The sequence below is a fragment of the Ciconia boyciana genome, chromosome 1 (genome assembly GCF_034638445.1).
Source record: "Ciconia boyciana chromosome 1, ASM3463844v1, whole genome shotgun sequence".
NCBI classification, from domain to species: Eukaryota; Metazoa; Chordata; class Aves; order Ciconiiformes; family Ciconiidae; genus Ciconia; species Ciconia boyciana.
In genome coordinates, this window is record NC_132934.1 from 213,332,468 (window position 1) to 213,351,940 (window position 19,473).

Sequence of the window (19,473 nt, forward strand, 5' to 3'; positions counted from 1 at the left end):
ACCAGCATGAACACGTTTAAGCCAAACTGGGGTCATGGGAGACACACACAAGCTTTGTGCTCACTTGAGGTGGCTGATGGAATGTCCTCTAGACTTTTGGAAGGCATTTTCCTATCTGCACTCCTTTTCAAAGCCATCAAAACAGGGTTTAATTCTTCTTCTGAACCTGTTATGAGACAAAACACATGAACACTGCACACACAGACATGCCATTTTAAACAAGTCACTAAAAAACCAACCATGGATTTCTCATGAGAATCTATTTTGAGTGTTAGCAAAGACAGCGAACATTCAATGAAAATACAAAATAAATCCAAAATAAACAAAATAAATGTCTAATTTTAAGTGTTCATTTGCTCTCTCTAAATTCTCTCAGCCATCAGTAGAGAGAGGCAGGTTGGTTGATATATACCACCTGTGTTGGTATCGCTGTCTGTACTGACTAATAAGGCGGTTTCGGGCAATTATGGCACTTAATTGTTTAAGAACAATATAGGATAAACTCAGACTTTAGCCATTTTGTAACCATCTTGTTATGAATCAGCACTAAAAAGTTAATAGCTTTAGTTTTTCCCTCTGTGTAAGTTTGTCTGTTATATTTTCTCCCCAGTGAAAGTAATTTTGTTTCAATACTTGAGTAACAACCACAAAAAAACCCCAGCTGTGGAGATATTTGGATCCCTGAAATTATGCAATTGTCTCCAAGGGCAGAATCAAGACAAACCTAGCTCCTTCAGAAACGTTTAAGACCCTCTCTCCTCCCTACCTCACTTTCCTCCCCATCAGCCAACCAGCCAGGCCTTACAGTGTTGCTGTCTGTAATTATGGGTAAAAATAAATTACATTTCATTTTTCCTCATTTCTCTTGAGTTTTCATTGACTTCCATTGGAATCTCACTTTCAAAACAGGCTCAAGAGTAAGTCGGCAGGCCCTGGAAACTTCACATATTTCTCAGATTCTCCAGGTGAAGAAAACATTCCCAGTCTCACAGAAACAGATTAAAAAGGTTAAATTATCTCCTCTACCTTAAGCTCTTCGATGACTATCACACACTATACATTGACTAGAGCTGTCATTCAACCAAATAATGAGAATCCTAGCAAACTGATCACTTCATTTATATGGCCACTTTCTAGTGCAACAGGCAGCAATGCTAAATGAAGTAGCACAGAGTATTGGTATTGTCTTTATATCCAGCCATTCCCCTGGTAAGTATTTACCTTTGAAGACTAGCTGGTCAAACTAAAGAATGAACTCAGTCAGCCACTGATATTTTTTTCCCCTCTTTTAATCCAGTATATTTAAAAGAAATACCAGATTCTGAGTGTTACAATGTTATTAATTTGAAGGCGATGTCACGGGGGAGGAAGAAAAGGGTAAATGATGAAGACTGATGCGATTGATTCATGCTTCTAAACTCCCCTTACCAAAAAGGCTTACCCAAATGTACTCTGTGTTTGTCAAACACTTTCCAATTAAAGGACTTAATTAGTTCTTCCCATCCTTCCCAAACAAATACCCAAAGCATTCAATTAAGAAATATCACACAGACTTTGGGTTAACATATTTCAAGTTGGCTACCAAAAAAAAATTGTAGCCATGTTTAACAACCCAGCACCACGAATTTTAGAAATCAAATGGCTCACGAGTTGAACTTCCGGTTCCAGAGTGGGAATCGGAGTTTTCATCTGGAAACTTGGATCCAAAGTTTGAGCCATCCCCTTCCTCTTCATCGTTATTCTCATGCTGAGACATTAGGCAGTCTCGAGCTCCTTCTGGCTGGGGGGACTTGCTCTCATCTTTAAGTGGTGTGCTTGCTTTTCTGAATTTCAACAGTGCTTTAAATTCTGAATTCTTTCCAGAGGCATCCAAGGGTGTGCTTTCATCTCTCCTTCCTTTTTCGTTTATCTTAAATGGCTTTATTGCAATCATATTGGTCTCTCCTTCTAAGGAAGGAAGATCAACTGGAGCCACGTTTCTCTTTTCTACTTTATTAATAGCTCCATTTCTTTTAGGAAGATCAGAAGCTTCAGTTTCACTTACTGCAAGATCATTTACTGAAGCTTTGATATTTTGTTCTGGAGCTCCCTCTTTGATAGCTATCTTCATCTGTGTATGACAGCTACTTAAAGCATTAGGTGGCTGTGACATTGTCATGAATAGAGTCTCTTTTTGTGATGGAAACATAAGATCCCCAAACTTTTCTTGTTTATGTAACTCTTTGGATATTGGACATGAAACTTCAGATGCTTCTTGAAGAAGTTTTTCTAAAGAGCAACTGAATTCACTGAATTTTGCAATATTTGAAACAAAAGTTTTTTCTATTGTTTCTTGTATTTCTTGAGGATGACCTCTCTCTTGTTGATTTGGAGCATGCATACTTCGACTAGCCTGTATTTTACCTTGCATTTTCTTATCCATATTTTCCAGCACAGAAGCTGGTGTTTCAGAGACCTCTTTTGGTAGCTCCTGCAAATTAAGATCAAATACTCCACATTCAGCCTTGGACAGTGCAGGTCTTTCTATGGTCTCACTGATTTCCTGCAGCAACTCTCCATCATGCTCATAGGTTGTGCTTTTACCTTCCGTCTCAGCAGTCCTCTGTACTGTGCTGTCAGCACGTTTTGGTTTAGGAGGTGGCATTTCAGAGGCCTCCTTCAGCAGCTTCTCTAAAGCAGAACTCAAGCCACTGACCTTGGTTGGGGCAACAGACTTGTCTATGGTCTCACCAATTTCCTGCAGCAACTCTCCATCTGGCTCACAGGTCGTGCTTTTACCTTCCATCTCAGCAGTCCTCTGTACTGTGCTGTCAGCACGTTTTGGTTTAGGAGGTGGCGTTTCAGAGGCCTCCTTCAGCAGCTTCTCTAAAGCAGAACTCAAGCCACTGACCTTGGTTGGGGCAACAGACTTATCTATGGTCTCACCAATTTCCTGCAGCAACTCTCCATCTGGCTCACAGGTCGTGCTTTTACCTTCCATCTCAGCAGTCCTCTGTACTGTGCTGTCGGCACGTTTTGGTTTAGGAGGTGGCGTTTCAGAGGCCTCCTTCAGCAGCTTCTCTAAAGCAGAACTCAAGCCGCTGACCTTGGTTGGGGCAACAGACTTGTCTATGGTCTCACCAATTTCCTGCAGCAACTCTCCATCTGGCTCACAGGTCGTGCTTTTACCTTCCGTCTCAGCAGTCCTCTGTACTGTGCTGTCAGCACGTTTTGGTTTAGGAGGTGGCGTTTCAGAGGCCTCCTTCAGCAGCTTCTCTAAAGCAGAACTCAAGCCACTGACCTTGGTTGGGGCAACAGACTTATTTATGGTCTCACCAATTTCCTGCAGCAACTCTCCATCTGGCTCACAGGTCGTGCTTTTACCTTCCATCTCAGCAGTCCTCTGTACTGTGCTGTCACCACGTTTTGGTTTAGGAGGTGGCATTTCAGAGGCCTCCTTCAGCAGCTTCTCTAAAACAGAACTCAAGCCACTGACCTTGGTTGGGGCAACAGACTTATCTATGGTCTCACCAATTTCCTGCAGCAACTCTCCATCTGGCTCACAGGTCGTGCTTTTACCTTCCATCTCAGCAGTTCTCTGTACTGTGCTGTCGGCACGTTTTGGTTTAGGAGGTGGCGTTTCAGAGGCCTCCTTCAGCAGCTTCTCTAAAGCAGAACTCAAGCCGCTGACCTTGGTTGGGGCAACAGACTTGTCTATGGTCTCACCAATTTCCTGCAGCAACTCTCCATCTGGCTCACAGGTCGTGCTTTTACCTTCCATCTCAGCAGTCCTCTGTACTGTGCTGTCAGCACGTTTTGGTTTAGGAGGTGGCATTTCAGAGGCCTCCTTCAGCAGCTTCTCTAAAGCAGAACTCAAGCCACTGACCTTGGTTGGGGCAACAGACTTATCTATGGTCTCACCAATTTCCTGCAGCAACTCTCCATCTGGCTCACAGGTCGTGCTTTTACCTTCCATCTCAGCAGTTCTCTGTACTGTGCTGTCGGCACGTTTTGGTTTAGGAGGTGGCGTTTCAGAGGCCTCCTTCAGCAGCTTCTCTAAAGCAGAACTCAAGCCGCTGACCTTGGTTGGGGCAACAGACTTTTCTGTGGTCTCATTGACCTCTTCAGGCTGACCAGTATCTTCTTGGCATGTTGATTCTACACTACAGTTAGTTTGTGATATACTATTCATGTCATCGGATGTTTTCATTCCCACCCTTCTATACTCAGAAGGTTGAAATACAAAGGTTTCTCTGAGCAGGTTCTGCAAACCAGCTTTGGGCCTCTGAGAACCCTCAAGAGTATCATCCTTGTCCACTGCCTGATGTTGCAGAGAGAAAGGTTCAAATTCCCTAAACAGTTTCCTAAGGCTTTTTTTGTTTTCATGCTCACCTGTTGATGGCACATTCACTTTTCCTGTGCTTTTGCCTTTTTCTTCTTTTTGATCAGCAAGAGAAATGTCATGGCTCTGTTCTACTGTTCTTTCAAAGACATTGCACTGATTTGAATGAAAAGTTGTCCCTTTCAAAATGTTTTCTTTTATGTTCAAGCTAGATGACATCTCAGAGGCTTCCTTTTCTAACTTATTTAGGCCTAATTTAAATACATCAAGCTCAGCTTCCTCTTTAGGAAGATTGATATCTAATGGAGTAGTCTTGTTCTCCACTTTTTCTATAGGTAAACATAGCCAGTCATCTACGGCTGTCTCCTTTAAAGCATCTTTATCACCAGATGATTGGAGCAACTGCAAGGAAACATGATGTTCTTTCGATGAGACAACACTTTTTTCTTCACATTCTTTAACTTCTTGTTCTGGAAGACCCATCTTTTCCTGGGGTTTTGAGATAACTGGTTTTCTGTCCAGCTGGACTGAGTTTGTATTTTTTGTGTGTGTCACATTCAGCCCTTTCAGGGTAGGAGATCCTAGAGGCAGTTCACATACCACAGAATCCAGTTTCTGTGTTTTTCCTCTCTCTGATGTTTGGGTTTGTTGTTGAATTAACTCTTGCTTGCTCACATTATCTCTGCCTTTATCTTCCTCTGATTTTCTTTCATAGGTTATTGAACTAGTATTATTTGGCAAAGAAACATCTCCCCTGTCAATGCTACTCTGTAGTTTAACTCTGGTATCCCAGAAGTTTCTCAAACTCTGGAACTGTGAAGGATCTGAAATTTGATTTTTGGACTTTTCATTCATCTTTTCTTTTAAAGACAAAACCCGGAAGCTGGGCTTCTGTTGGGAACAAGCAGCAACGTTTCCTTTAAGTGTTTCTTTCTCATCTTTATCTTTGCTTCCTGGGGAAGCTGAAGTGGCACCAACACTTGGCTGCAAGTTACTGGCTTTTGGCAATTCTGTATATTCATGAACTTCACCATCAGATGGAAGGGTTCTTTCTGTCTTTTCAACTGCATGGCCTGGTCCAAACTCAAAAAAGTTTTGATGTTCATTTCTTGAAGCCTGGCTTGCACAACTTAGTTCAGCACTTCTTAACGTATTCTTGTTTTGATCATCCAATCCATTAGGTAGGTATACTGCAGTTGGTTTTATTTTATCACTTTCTCTGAGACCCTTCAATGCACCACCACCTGATGCATTAGTATTGTTACTAACTTCTTTCTCTCCATGACTGGGGATAGTTTTATCCCTTTCCCAGAATGATCTGATCTTCCTTATTCTTCTTTTTTCTTCTCTTGCCTTCTCCGATTCACATTTCTGAACTGGTAGCTTGTCTTCTTGATGTTCCAAGAGATTTGATTTTTCATTTTGTCCCTTGATTTCTTGACCACGTTCTTTTTCTTCAAGTCTTGTACAGTCAAATTCAGTTAGTGATTTGTCATTTTGCTCCTCATTCTCTTCCCCTTTCTTAGGTTTCATCCTCTCTTTTATCAGCTGTATATCTTCTGAAATAAATGATGTAGGTGAAATACTGTTCTGTTGTTTGATCTTTCTAAACGGTAACTCCTCTGTAACTTCTGTTTTTCCATCCGTGCTAGGCCCACTGTGTTCTGTAGGAAGAACTGCTGTTCTGGTTGAGAAGTCCTCTTTGGGTTCCTTGCCTTGGGATCCAGCTGATACATGTTTCCTATCTTCAGTACCAGAACTTCTTTTAAACCAATCTAAAACTTTTGATACAGGTTCATCGGCCACTTTCATGAGTTCATCAGCATGTTTGTCAGGCTTGAAAGTGGATTTAGCATCTCGCTCCTCAACAAGATCAGGCTTACCTTGTTGAAGACTTGTAGAATTGGTATTTGACACCTCACATGCTTCTGTCTTAGCAGAAAGCTGATGTTCATCTACAATGTAAACAAACTTATCAGAGTTAGGAATCAGACACACAACTCTACAAATGTTTGATCTATCTTGAAAAATCTCTCAGATTTTTTTTTTTTAACTGTTAGCAGAGAAAAAAAGTTCTCTGTCCCTGTGTTTTTGGAGAGAACCATACTGCGGGCAATAGAGTGAAAAATAAATTCCTGCACTGAGATACCCTCCTGGAAGATGAATCATATTACTTTTGAGGGTGTGAACAGCTAAGATTGGTTATCCCCATTCTAAAGGAAATGGCTACGTTGAAGGGGGGGCTAGGCGGGGGGATGAGGGGAACAACCCAGCGTATTTGTGTTTAGTCCCATGAGCAAATCCCCAAGTCACAACTGGATTACTACCAAGGACAGTCGACAGCAGTACACCAAAAATTCTTCAGTTCCTGTGCAGACAGACCTACCAGGCCTTCTGACAGGAATTTTATCCAAATGCTATCACTTCACCTTCATCATCCACAATAAAGGTGCCTGCCTATCCAGACTCTGATCTGATTGTTAATTCTGAAGAATACCAATAGAATATAATCTAAAAAAATATTGACTACATTAGAGCATTAAAATACGAAAAAGTGATTTAGAATTTAATTCCGCGGTACATAGCACATTCCTACTGTTTCTGTTTCCCAGTTGTTAATTCTTAGATACAAGTGATTTAAACATTAATGGATATATGCTATATGCCATTGCATTCTGTTCTTCACTCCTATTAGTCTCTTACCAGTAAAGTTTTTGTGTGACTTTGATTCATGGCTCAAGAACTGGTTGGCTTTATTTTCACGTGTCTCATCAACACTCAGTTCATTATTTCTATTTGGCAGGATATTGCTGGAGGTCTTCTGTGGAGTTTCAAGTTTCTTAGGAGTAACTGTCTTTGTCTGCAAGGCTTCATTAACCAGGAAGACTGACCTATTAGTATCACAAGGACAGGATGCTGATGTGTCATCTTGTAATTCATCTATTGTTTTTACTTGTAAAGCTGATGAACAGGTTCCCAAAGGCTTTACAGCAGAAATTTGCTTATTCCCAAATGAGTCTGATCTAACAGCATCATTTCCACTACTCTTTATTTCATCAGATTCTAACAAATCAAACTCTCCTTTTTCTCTACCATGGTGTAGCTGTGGGCTTTGCAGAGGTTCCCCTTTACCTGTGCTAGATGAGAACCTCACTTGTTTTAGTTTTTCCAGTGAAATTTGTGTGGAGTCTTCCACTTCTTCCGTAAGAGAGTTCTTCTCAGCTTCTCCTTCAAAAATAGTTGCAGTAGGAAGAGCATTCTTCTTCTGAACATCTAACATCTGACTAACACGAACTTCTGAGTCAGTGGAACTTGAACTTGAACTGCGCTTCAGAATGCCCCTGGGCAGTATACCAATGCCATTAATCCTCTCTGTCTGTTTGGCTGGCTTTGGAACAAAGTCTTCTCTTTGTGACACAGGATCTGTTGCTTTGTGAATTAATTTTCTAGCTTTTGGGACAGGACGCTTAACTAGTCCTTTCTGTGATTCATCAGTAGGTTCTACAGAAGGCTTCTTATATTTCTCTGTTTCATCATTTTGTAAGTTTGGTTTAGGTTGGCTCTCTTCTGAGAGTGACAAAATTTCTGTAAGACATATACAGAGAAGAAATCATGAGTTTACGTGACATTCACCTGCATAAACAGAGGGGTATGACAGTGCAGATCTAGAATGCAGTGATTATATTGGTTTATTAGAGACACCTGCAGTAAAACACAGGAGGAAATTCAACATAGGTGTTGATTTTATTTGTATGTAACAGGAAGTTTTAACAGATGAAAATCCTGCAGTTTTTTCTTATTCTAGAAATATTAACTATTTTATGATTCCAAAGATAGAGAGCACACCAAATTTTTGATCAGCTTTATTCCTGCAAGGGACAAACTTTGCAGGGAAGGGCAGCTTTTGAATATGCATACACCTCTTCAGGTTCAGAACATAAACAGCAACCTACAGAAAATGGAAAGAGGCTATTTCCACAGTCATATGGAACAAGGTAAAATGCAGAAGTGATCTCCCAGGAGGGAGATGAAGATTTTTTTATTCCTAATGTGCAAGTCTTCCTTTTTCCTGTTGGCAAGCTTCGTAACAGAGACAGAAGAGTAATTTCCATGTATGAGCCTGTAAATTACAACTTCAAATTCCCGTATTATGATATATCAACAATCACCTACTTACTTACAGAGAACACTGCAGGAAAGGGAGTATTCAAAAATAAACAGAAGTGAGAAAACAAAGGAAAAAATAAAGATCAATGAGAGTTAGGCTTCTTCTGTTGAGCCAACAGCAGCAGTGACTGGAAGGTCATAAAGACAGCTATGCCAAATTCAAGGAAATTTCTCTGTTCTCTGAACAGCAATTCAGGACAAACAGCCCTCTCAGATGGAGTGCTTAATACTGACTAGAACTGTGAGTAAAAGAAAGGAAGCAAACCTCATTTACTCACGTAAACACCCATTTCCTGAGTATATTCACATGTTTTACATGGGGTTTGAAATGAACTAGTTGATAACTCCAAATAGTTAAGATAAAACAGGTTTTGATATCTTACAAAAAGAAGCAATGACAGTAAAAATAATTTCCATATAAACCACCATGAAATTCACAGTCATATGCTAAATAAGTGTATTTACCCTTCTTTGATAGCTGAGGTAGAGTGGCTGGTCTGTTTTCCGATTCCCCGCTGTTCAAGTTATCACCTGATGCAGTGGAATTAAATGGATTTCTCCTTTGCTAAAAAAGGAATGAACATTGTAATTGCAGTCAAACTGTTCTATCAGTACGGTCTTGACAAAATAAATGAAAGTGCAGCGATTTCCTCTGCCTCGCTACCCTGTCAGCAAAGAATCTGAAAGCATGCCTCTTAAATTGGTTACATGACAAAACACCTAAACAGTATGAACCAGGGAACTATCAGAAGAGCTAATGATAGCCTCATCCTGTTCTTTTTGAAGTCACCAACAGCAGAGATAAGCCACCACTTAAAGACAGTTGAAAATCCCAAGTTGTTGCAAGTTAAATAATTTTATCTCTACTTCTGTGACTTTAGAGACATTGGAACACAGCAAGACAATTCTTTTCAGTGGCTGACAAGACTGGAAACAATGTCAAGCACAGACAACCACTGATTATAGCCATAACAGCACTTGAGGGATGAACTTTTAGTGGTTTCCATTATCTCCCTCCAAAACAAAAAAATACTCATTTTTTCCAACTTATTATCTTTCTTCCTCAAATCTTTAATTATCTTTACCACTGAAGCAAAGAAACACACAGCGTGTAAAAGATAACTTCTGCTATATTCGATACCAATCATACCTTTACTGGTGAGACTGCTGCCTTCATAGGTCTTTCCTCTGGATTGTCTGACACAGAGGTGGTTGTTTTAGAACTGCAAAGGAAAAGCATATAACAACTTCAGCAATCAGGACATTACTTCAAGCCTTTTTCAAAAAGCAAAAACAGATTCATTTATACATACTTGAATATAACCTCTTGGCACCTGGAGTTTTCTATTTAGCCTGTTCTCATCAGATTTAGAAGCATACCTTCTCTTTTCCATAGCAAGGGAATATTCTTGCTGCTTTGTTTCCTTGCAAAAATTTATTTGCTTGTTAAAGAATTCAATACAACTTCTACTTGGCACGACAGAAATCATATTTTTGATATTGTTTAGATTTTTGAGCAAGCTTTATGTAAATATAGCCACTCTCCAAACAATATCAGTGTTGCTGTCTCCACCCTTGTCCTACATTTATACTTCTAGGACTGAAATCAAAGTGGAGGAAAGTGCCAAAATCTAATAAAAATAGAGTTCTGCAAAGTGTCCAAGTCAGAAAAATCAGAGAAACCCCATCACCGCTACAGCAAAGATGTGACATGCCACAGACAACAACACATTCCCTCAGAGGTATAGCTTATAAGCTATTCTTTGAATTAAGATCTATAAAATCTGTGGTTTGATAGCATAAGTGAAGTTATTACTTGTGACCCTGACTAAGTAGAGCCCAAATAAGGAGAAATTAAAACAGCTAGAAGAGACAGCTCCTACAGTATGTCAAGAAATATTTCACCTATTTACAGAATGATGCAAGGGGTTTTTTTCCCAAACAATCAGATTTTTATAGTTTGAGTTTATCTAAACATCCCAGATATGAAAAAACATTTGTTTTTGGAAGATGGAAGTTAGATGTGGATTTAAATATCATCTTCGTATAACAACCACATTCAGTATCTTAACTTTATATAGAAAATGCTGGCATTAACCAACTTACATGCTTATGATTTTGGGGATGGGGGAAACAGTACAAGGCAGGAAAAATGAATATTCTCCAGGTAGGAAATATGACCTCAGGCTAGGAAGGAAAGCAACTCCTACAGTTTTTTTCCAATATAGATGTACAAGGAGATTCCAATACTGAATATTTATTTGGTCAGTGATCTTTGGCATGGGTGATAAGACTTTCAGATATTGATTGGTAAGTAGCAGAGCCACAAGACAATGCTTTTGAGGGCAGATGTGGTATCTCAGGACAAGAAAACAGTTCCCAGCTCTCATCAAGTTCCAGGTGCAAACAGGAGCTGCCTCCTCACAGAGCCAAAGATGTCTCCAGTCAGGTAACTGGCAACAGTCTGCCCCGCTGAGGAGGGAACAACTTTCCCATCTTCTCCAGGGTGCAGTACAGTTAACCTTGAAGTTTAGAAAAAAAAAGTCTGGCAGCTACCCTTGAAAGGCTACTGGCCTCTGGACTGCTAAGTGTGTCTGAGAAGTGACATCACTCCCATTTTACAAATGAAAAAACACCATTATGGAGAAGATAAGATGATACAGTAATGTGCAGCCTGAACATAAGGCTAGGAAAAAAATACCGGTTGTAATCTGAGCTATAAACTTCCTTCTCTATCTCTTCCTTGCTCTTTTGGCTCAACACTACCTTTAAGAAATATACCACCATGCATAGTGATACAAACTTAAGGTGTGAGCTGATCTTGTAATGGAAACTATCTCATGGGTGAAAAAATAAACTCTTCTTATGTTTCAACACTAACTGCAGCAGCCTCTTATATGCACACACCAGGTATAACAGCTTATTATTGTTCTTTTTATTCTCTGATCCTAAATAAGAAAAAAAGTTTTCTAATTCTCAAAGAGCTCAATATTGCCACTTTTAATTTATTTTCAAAAAATACCATTCCACATTACAGTTTTTAACCTTAGTTCTAATACTTTTTTTTTTTAAGTCTGAAAATACATATATTTAAAGAAACTTTGTTCTGCTGAACTGGAGTTTGTGATCTTGCTTTTATAAGCACTTGAGTTTGTGTTTTTATGAGCACCTGCATGCTCCTGCGCTTTGTGTCTCATCTACAACGTCTACTACCCAACAGGATAAACATGATTTTTTTTTTTTTTTTTTTTATGGTCTAGGTCATGAATGCTTCAACCCTTCCCTCATTTTAAACAAAGAAAATACTGTTATGTACCCTGGGCTGCAAAAATCCGATAAGACATTCTTTGGTCTACAGTTTTTACAGGTGAGGAGGTAACTTTTTTAAGTCTCATTGAACACACACACAATCCCACAATACTTTAATGCAATGCTACTTCAGACTTACCATAGAATAATTAAAGAGTTGTTAATTTGGCATTACATACCGAAAACCTTGCTCTAAAGAAAACATAAGGTAGAGAAAAAGCCACACCCAGGATCCTATAACTAAGTTTCACAACAAATGGTCTGAAAAATATGAGTTTACCCTCAACCCATACAGATGGGAAAACTGAACAAACAGTTCCCAGATATGCTGCATTCACGAGGCTAATCTAAGAAAGTATATGAAGCCAAGCTGATAAATACACCCAGATTAAAAAATTCCTGCACTGCAATTCAGCAAACCAAAGTGCTTAGAACCACAATGAAGGCCCAAACTCCACACAGACTGGACAGGAGCCAAGAGGCAACAAGGCCAAGGCAGGAGCAAAGCTGGAGAAAGGGGTTATAGATTTGCAGGCGTTGTCAATACGGTCTGCTCAGAAATGGCCTCCCATTCAAACAAAGAAGCTTTCCTGGGCTCATCCTGAAGGGCAGAGAATCTGGTGTCAGTAAAGCTAGTGCGATTTAATGGTACTCCATAAAAATGTCCTTATCTAGGTATCCCAGTGCCCCTATTATTCCAGAAAAGTTACATGGATTTTAAGAATTAGGGCTTTTGTGCAAATTTTCACCTCACAGAACTCTGGGACCCACACTTGTCACCTGTTCAATGTAGGCTAAGAATATTTTCTAGCCTAGGGAAGAAAACAACCTACAAATCATAATTTGAAACATAAAACCCCTTTAACATTGCCCTTTTTTGAGATTCAGCATATAGACAGATGGCATCACTGAACAGAGGTAATATTGACAGTCCGAGTCACCCTATGAAAACTTGTTCCGTGCAAGGTTACACCTTCAAAGACACTTCACACACTTGGCCTGTAAAGGCTCTGGTATGCAAGAAAAGTACCACAGTGATATAATGCCCAAGAAAAAAATTGTTCATAGCTTCATTACTGAATGTAGATATTTGGGGTGTGGGGATAAAGATCACTGTGATAATTTTAAGAATATAGTTGTGGGTTGATTTCTGTTCCACCTAATATAGAAGCACCCTGACTCAACAGCAGTTGAACTGGCCCCAGGGCTGGATTTGACTCTCAGCAGTTTACAAACAGATCTACCAGAACTGAACTTTCTTCACATTCAGTAAGAATTGTTTCATTTTAAGAATAGGATCCAGAACAAAAAAAGTCTGGGTAATTTGTTATCACATGTCTTCTGGTCCTAATCCTCAGGTTACCAGTTGTTCAGTTTATGCAAAGACTGCAAGCCAGTGCTGGCCTGAAGCCCACTCTTAGAGGAAGAAGGGGAAAAAATAACCCCAAACCCTAAAATCCACAACTCCCACAAACCTACCCTTAAAGTGGCACTTTAAAATGTTTTAAAAGTCCAAGTGCTTAAACCACGTGTAGCATTTGGACACTAGAAGCTGTGAACTCACTTTATGCAATGCCAACCTCCAGAATGATACTCTGCTTCATCCTCTTAGTTCTAGCCACAATGAGACTATTGCATTGCAAGAGGAAGAATCAAGTAATGCCTTGTGGCTCTGCTATTCTAACAGCCAAGTTAAATGTTTGTAGCGTCTAGGCTTTCCCTTCCCACCCCAGCTGGTGTGGTTATTGTTTTCCCAGCATTGTGTTTCCCCTCAATTCCTGATCAGCTCCTGCATTAGGGACAGGCCTACAGCCATGTCAGACCAGTTTCTTTTGAAGTCCAGTATCAAGAGAACAGAAAGGAGGAGTATTTTAAAAACATATGGCACCTCCTGCGATTTCCCACATGCAATGTTGTGTAGGCTAATTCAGTCATAGTGAGATAAGCCCATACTGAAATCATAAGCAATGAATTGCACATAGTCCTGCCATGTTTGCTTGCTTCAGCTTTTGACATTTTAGAAGCAAATAATCTGAGACATCTAATCAAGTATTTATGCAAAGTAAATGCAAGTAAGCGTCCAGCCCACATATTATAGATCAATTCCTAAGGTCCACTTCCAACTGTCTCAAATCCTGCTCTGTGTGAGCTTCCTTTAGAGGGAAGATCTTGAGCTATCAATGAGAGTATGAGCACACATGAACAAGGCATACAGGCTGATTAATTTCTGGCACAATTTGGAGCAGAGGGCAGGATAGGGTCCGGGACAGTAATTATTAAGTTTCGCATGGCTGTGACCTGAAACAAGTCATCAAATCACCTCAAGTTAAAGACCACTATCAAGTTGGTCATATTCCAAACAATTGTCTACATGGTCTTAAACCTCATTATGTTATATATTTTTGAAGAGGCTGCCCTGGCAGTTTATGAATGTATTGCTCTTTATCAATCACACACAATTTGTGGAGTTGTAATGGTAAGAATAACATTATAAGGCTGTACTTCTTTTAAAGTATCATCATCTTTTCCTGATGTGCAAGATGACATGCAAAATATTCTAAAAGATACATTAAATAGCAGCATGTCTTGAGCTGTCCATAAAGAAATAACTCCATAACAATCTCCTGAAGGTAAAAGCCACCCATAAAAAAAAAAAAAACAAAACACATTCAGTAATAACTAACTCTGTCAGCATCATCAGCCAACTTGGGTGGAGGGGAGCTAAGCTCTTTCTTGTGATAAGCAACCTTTATCATCCTTACTGTACAACTTCATTTTTTGGGAAGTCTATAACAAAGCAGTTTATTTGCCCTTTTTCAGCACAATTTCAGATGCGGGTAAGACAAATACCCCTTTGAGTTCACTGATAATGATACGTGAAGGATAAGAAAGGCCAGTAATGCAAGCCAGAGTTGTTAAGACTTACACCAACCTTTGGTGCCATTCATCGTGAACGTGCGTGCCCAGTTTGCAGACCACGAAAGTGAAAGATTCAACTGCTACTAGATACTGTACAAATGCATAGTAGGAGACAAGCCTTGCTGCAAAGAAAAAACAGATGACGTACAGAGAAGGACTTAGAAGACAGACAAGAAAGTGAAATGTTAGAGCTGATCAATGGCACAACCAGAAGTAAAACAGTCATCCTAAGAAGTAACTCTGGCTCTTATCTCACTCTGTTCACTGAAAGCACAAACAATAGCTCTCTGTGTTACACCCTGGTTCTTCTTTCCTCAATGGTGTTGAGGAATCTGGCCATTTAAAGACATTTCATTTCCACCTGCTGTCACCCTAGCTAAGAGATCGGCATTTTCCTTTTCAAATGCAGACTTTTTGAAAGCTTTTCACACAGCCAATGAATTACTACATGTAGGTATTTTAACGAGAAGATGTATCTCTCTCTCTCAGAAATCAACTCAGGATATTTCAAAGCAACATGGAGCTGTTGGGGATGTTTGCAGACTTGAGATAGAGTGATTTAATACAAAATCCTCTGTAGTTCAGAAACTACTTATCAGCCAGCTTTCCTGCAACAACTATAGCCGTTCAGGCATATCCAAGCTGACTGTCTTGCCTTACTCTGAATGGAAACCTCTCCCTTCCAGGAAGACATTTATTTTTCTTGGTAGAATCTGACATATTTTCTGCAAGTATCCAAAGATTCTGGTTCTTTCCACCTGAAATACATTTGGTCTTCTTAAAAAGTCTCCGAGGTGTTAAACTGTGCACCCAAAAATCCAGAAAATTCTAAAGAGCAATTTCTCAGTCTCTGATTCTTCATATGATCCAAGCTTAAAATTCAGGCTGAAGCAACAGTCTGGTCTCATTAAGTGACTGAATGAAGAGATGCAGAGGTTATTGTCCCCCTATTACTAACTGCAGAGGACTGGCCATGGCCAGCCATTCTAACCACAAAATCCTGGTCTCACTTCTGGGAGCCAGACTAAATGGTGACATGAGAACATGTGTGGGACCATTCTGTACACCACTGACAACTTTTCCCTTGAAGAGGTAACTGCATTTGAATGCAGAACAATTAACAATGCATGACTATGATTTGTCAACCTTTCACATGCACAGATTCCTTGGACAATTCTGAGGAAACATTTGATGGCCTTTGAAATAAGAGGAAGAGTACAATATTTGGGATGGAACTTACAGCTCACAAGTTTCACCAGTCCCAATATATACATACTAAGTGTGATCAGACAGACAGCTTACCTCAAAATAGATTTCAGTTGTTGTTCGTCTTCTTGATGTTCCACAATGCCATGTAGTTCTGGTGGCACAAAGACTTCTTTATTAACATTACTCACCCAGCTGTCCTTTGCTTTGTTTGATTTGTTCTGACTCATTTCAGCTAAAACATGAAACAAGAATATTGTTGTCTCCCATATGTTCATACTTTCTTAAGAAGCAAATACAAGTATTTGCATTCAGTCCTACAGCTATTTCAAAAGTCCACTATACTCGAGTTGTGTATAGAAGCAGATCTAGTGCCTTCTGAAGAATAATTTTTTTAATGCTACTAGAAATGTCACATACTGCTCTGAACACTTTACTACTGCAGCTACATCTGCTTGAGACCTCAAAGTGATCCTAAATGGAGAAGTTTTCTACAACAACCCTGGTAAAGACCGATCCTGTAGTTCTTGCAGCTAGATAAACATTGAAAATTCAGCCTCAGTGTCCTGAGGAAATAAAAACAATTAAACCATAGGAAACTGAAAATACCTTGAAATTCAGTTAATCAAGTCGGTTATTCCCTTCCTACAGCAGTAAACTGGAAGTTGGTCATAACTCTCATTTAAGCAGGTGGCTAATCCTTTATGGACAGAATTACCACAAGAAGTTAAGAAGGTAAGTATAAAAAAAATGAAACAAAAAGCCCCACCTCATTCAGCAAATGCAAATACATTTGCATTTCTTTTTGGGGTGGGACAGAATCCTATTCTGATAACCCTTTTCAGAGTCAAAACATTAGTTTACATTATTTCCTCTACTGCTTTTTGCACTTCAACAGTTTAGAATGAAAAATTATTTAGTGTGCAAAAATAAGCAAGATTTTTATTCTCACTTTTGCTATCCATAACTGCAAGCAAAAATATCTTGACATCTAATGAGTCATTGAAACCAAGCAATTGCACATAGTTCTGAATGCACCTTTGTTCAAGTAAAAAGATTGAGAGTAATTAACCTTCCTTTAAGATCATATGGCAAAAGATCATTTCCTTTAAGCTATAAGTTACTGTAAAATTTAGCTAGAATTTTACAGCTGATTTTCATAACCTTCAAGTCCAAAACCAGACAAAACAACAGGCTGCACTAACCACCTGTGATTTTTTGCATTCTTTTCTGTTTCAGGCCTTTTCTTGTTAACTTAAAAACCCAAAGCCATGACACAATAATCTCAAACTGACTAAACTGCCATTATCCAAACTCATCGCTGGGAACACAGGAATTGAGAAGGTGTAACATTGCAGGATTAGACACAGGAAAACAAGGCTAAGGTGTAGTTACAAAACCTACAGAAAGTAGCAAGCTGTAGTCCATCCACAGTATTGAGAGAAGTACCTTACTTGCTTTGCTAGCACACAGCAATATCCCTTAATAGAACTTAAAAAAAAGAAAAAGAGATTGCATATTTCAGTGCAATCTAGTGAGAATAATAAGAGTCTTGCCCTTCTAAGTCAAAAGGATTTAGTAGAACTAGAGGAGTTTAAGAGGGGATGGGGGTCAATTTCTCTAAGGAAAAAAAAAAAAAAAAATCACTTTCTGTACAAAGAATGGCAAAATAGACCAGGACTCTTCAAATTAGAAAGTCAGATGCTGAGAGATTTATAATAGAAGTCTATAAAATCCTGTATACTATATTATATATGTTTTTGTGAATATACATTAACTGTTCACTTTGTCTCCCAGGGCTAATGTTAATGGTGATCAGCTCAAAACCAGAAAAGGAAATGTTCACTTCTTATGTGGAAAACCTTAATTTTAAAATGCCTTGCGACAGGACATGGTGAGTGTTAAAGAGGCATGGCTTTAAATAACTTCTTGAACAAATTAATGGGGGGGGAAAGAAAAAAATCCAGAAATACCGCCTCTATTTCAAAAAAGTCTGAGGTGCAATTGGCTGCAGGCTGGTCCTGGCCTTGGAGCCTACGCATGCTGCCAGGCACTCTCAGAGGCAGGGTGCTGGGGAGACGAGCTTTTGGTCTGGTCCAGTAGAGCAGCTCTTACATTCTACTCTTTTGTTTTGTTTCTCTCCAAACAAGACACTGTTATTTACTTCTGATGTTAAACACAATGCATTATCTTCCCACATTCTGATTTTTTTTAAAATAAGAGTTTCAGAATATAATACTTATTATCAAGTGAGCACCAAGCTTGTCAACATTACTCAATTTACACACAATATACTACTACCCATCTGTACTACTAAATTAATGTCTGCAACTGTTATCTGGCACATGAACACAGTTGGCTTTAACAAACATTTCTAACAGATCATTTGAGGGTGCCTGCCATGACGTGGGGAATGGTGGTGGGTGCATTTAAAGGTAATGTGGACACAGAATGCCAGTTCTAGCTGCCAGAGCTCCCGGCACATATATTTCAGTAGTTATAACCACTAGCTCTAGCTCATGGTGCCTACCATTTCAAATCAACTTGAAGTACCTTTGGTCTCCTTAAAAATAAAAAAATAAATTAAGCCTCCGAGGTCTCAAACCGAGACCTCTAAAAGCTTGGAAATCCATACTAAAGAGCAATTTCCTCAATCTCTGATTCTTTGCATGTTCCAGGGTAGCTCACAAGGCCTCAAAAATGGAAATGAGAATGCAGTCCAGGAGTGCAGAGGGCTTTTACACCTACACATAAACACAAGCCAGTCCCTCCTGTTAGCAGTCATCACACAGAATTTTGTCTTTAATACATAGCATTGGGGGAGAGAAAAGCTTACATTGTAAACTACACAGGAAATCTCTCTTTTGCATCATTTTCTGCTTGTAGAGATACCAATATTATTCTTGTATTTCACAAACAACAGTGTCTGAGGTTAGCTAAGTAAGAGCCAGCCCTTCCAAAATAAAATATAAACAAAATGCTTACCAAGAGTGGCAGGCTTCCGTCGCATGGAAGCTCTAATAATATCCGCTCCATGTATCTTATCTCTGTGCCTCTTTGACTTTGCTTCATAAAACCACTGCCCGCTCATATTCTTTAGCTGAACATCATCTTTGACTTTTTCTGGTAAATGCCTGGGGAGGGGAAAAAAATTTGAATAAATGAGATACACACACAAAACCTACTTACCTGTATGAACAGAATAAAGTCGGATTTGGGGGGGCTGGGGGGGTGTTGTGTTTTGTAGGTTTGGGTGTTTTTAACACTGTCTCAGCATGCTATTTCCATCTTCTGACCTGTTACTCTCCTTATTTAATTATGCAGAATGACAATGAGCTGGAGAGGGAAGAGCCTCAGTCCTGCTACCCTCAGAGCATCAGTTGAAGTAACTTTAAAAAAAAAATGCTTTGCTATGATAAACTCTCAAGCAGAGACAGCCCTGGAGAAGTCTCCAGTAACTGCAGATCTTGACTTCTTGCCTCGAAAGGCCAGTTTTCCAAGGTTAAAACTGAGATAAGGTAGCAGGGCAGCATAAGAAATCTGTGCCAAAA

General features: G+C 39.4%; 1 protein-coding gene across 7 annotated transcripts in view; it reads right to left on the minus strand.

The window, feature by feature from the left end:
- Positions 1-19,473, minus strand: part of SYTL2 (synaptotagmin like 2) — a 63,419-nt gene that overhangs the window by 14,756 nt on the left and 29,190 nt on the right. For 3 of the 7 annotated variants that reach the window (XM_072850797.1, XM_072850798.1, XM_072850799.1), the window contains 7 exons: positions 18,908-19,056; positions 16,019-16,157; positions 9,639-9,711; positions 8,954-9,053; positions 7,025-7,906; positions 6,205-6,276; positions 65-166 (listed from right to left, as the gene is read on the minus strand). In XM_072850797.1, the coding sequence (XP_072706898.1) occupies positions 65-166; positions 6,205-6,276; positions 7,025-7,906; positions 8,954-9,053; positions 9,639-9,711; positions 16,019-16,157; positions 18,908-19,056 (1,517 nt within the window). The other 4 variants (XM_072850795.1, XM_072850796.1, XM_072850794.1 and 1 more) reach the window with 2 other exon arrangements.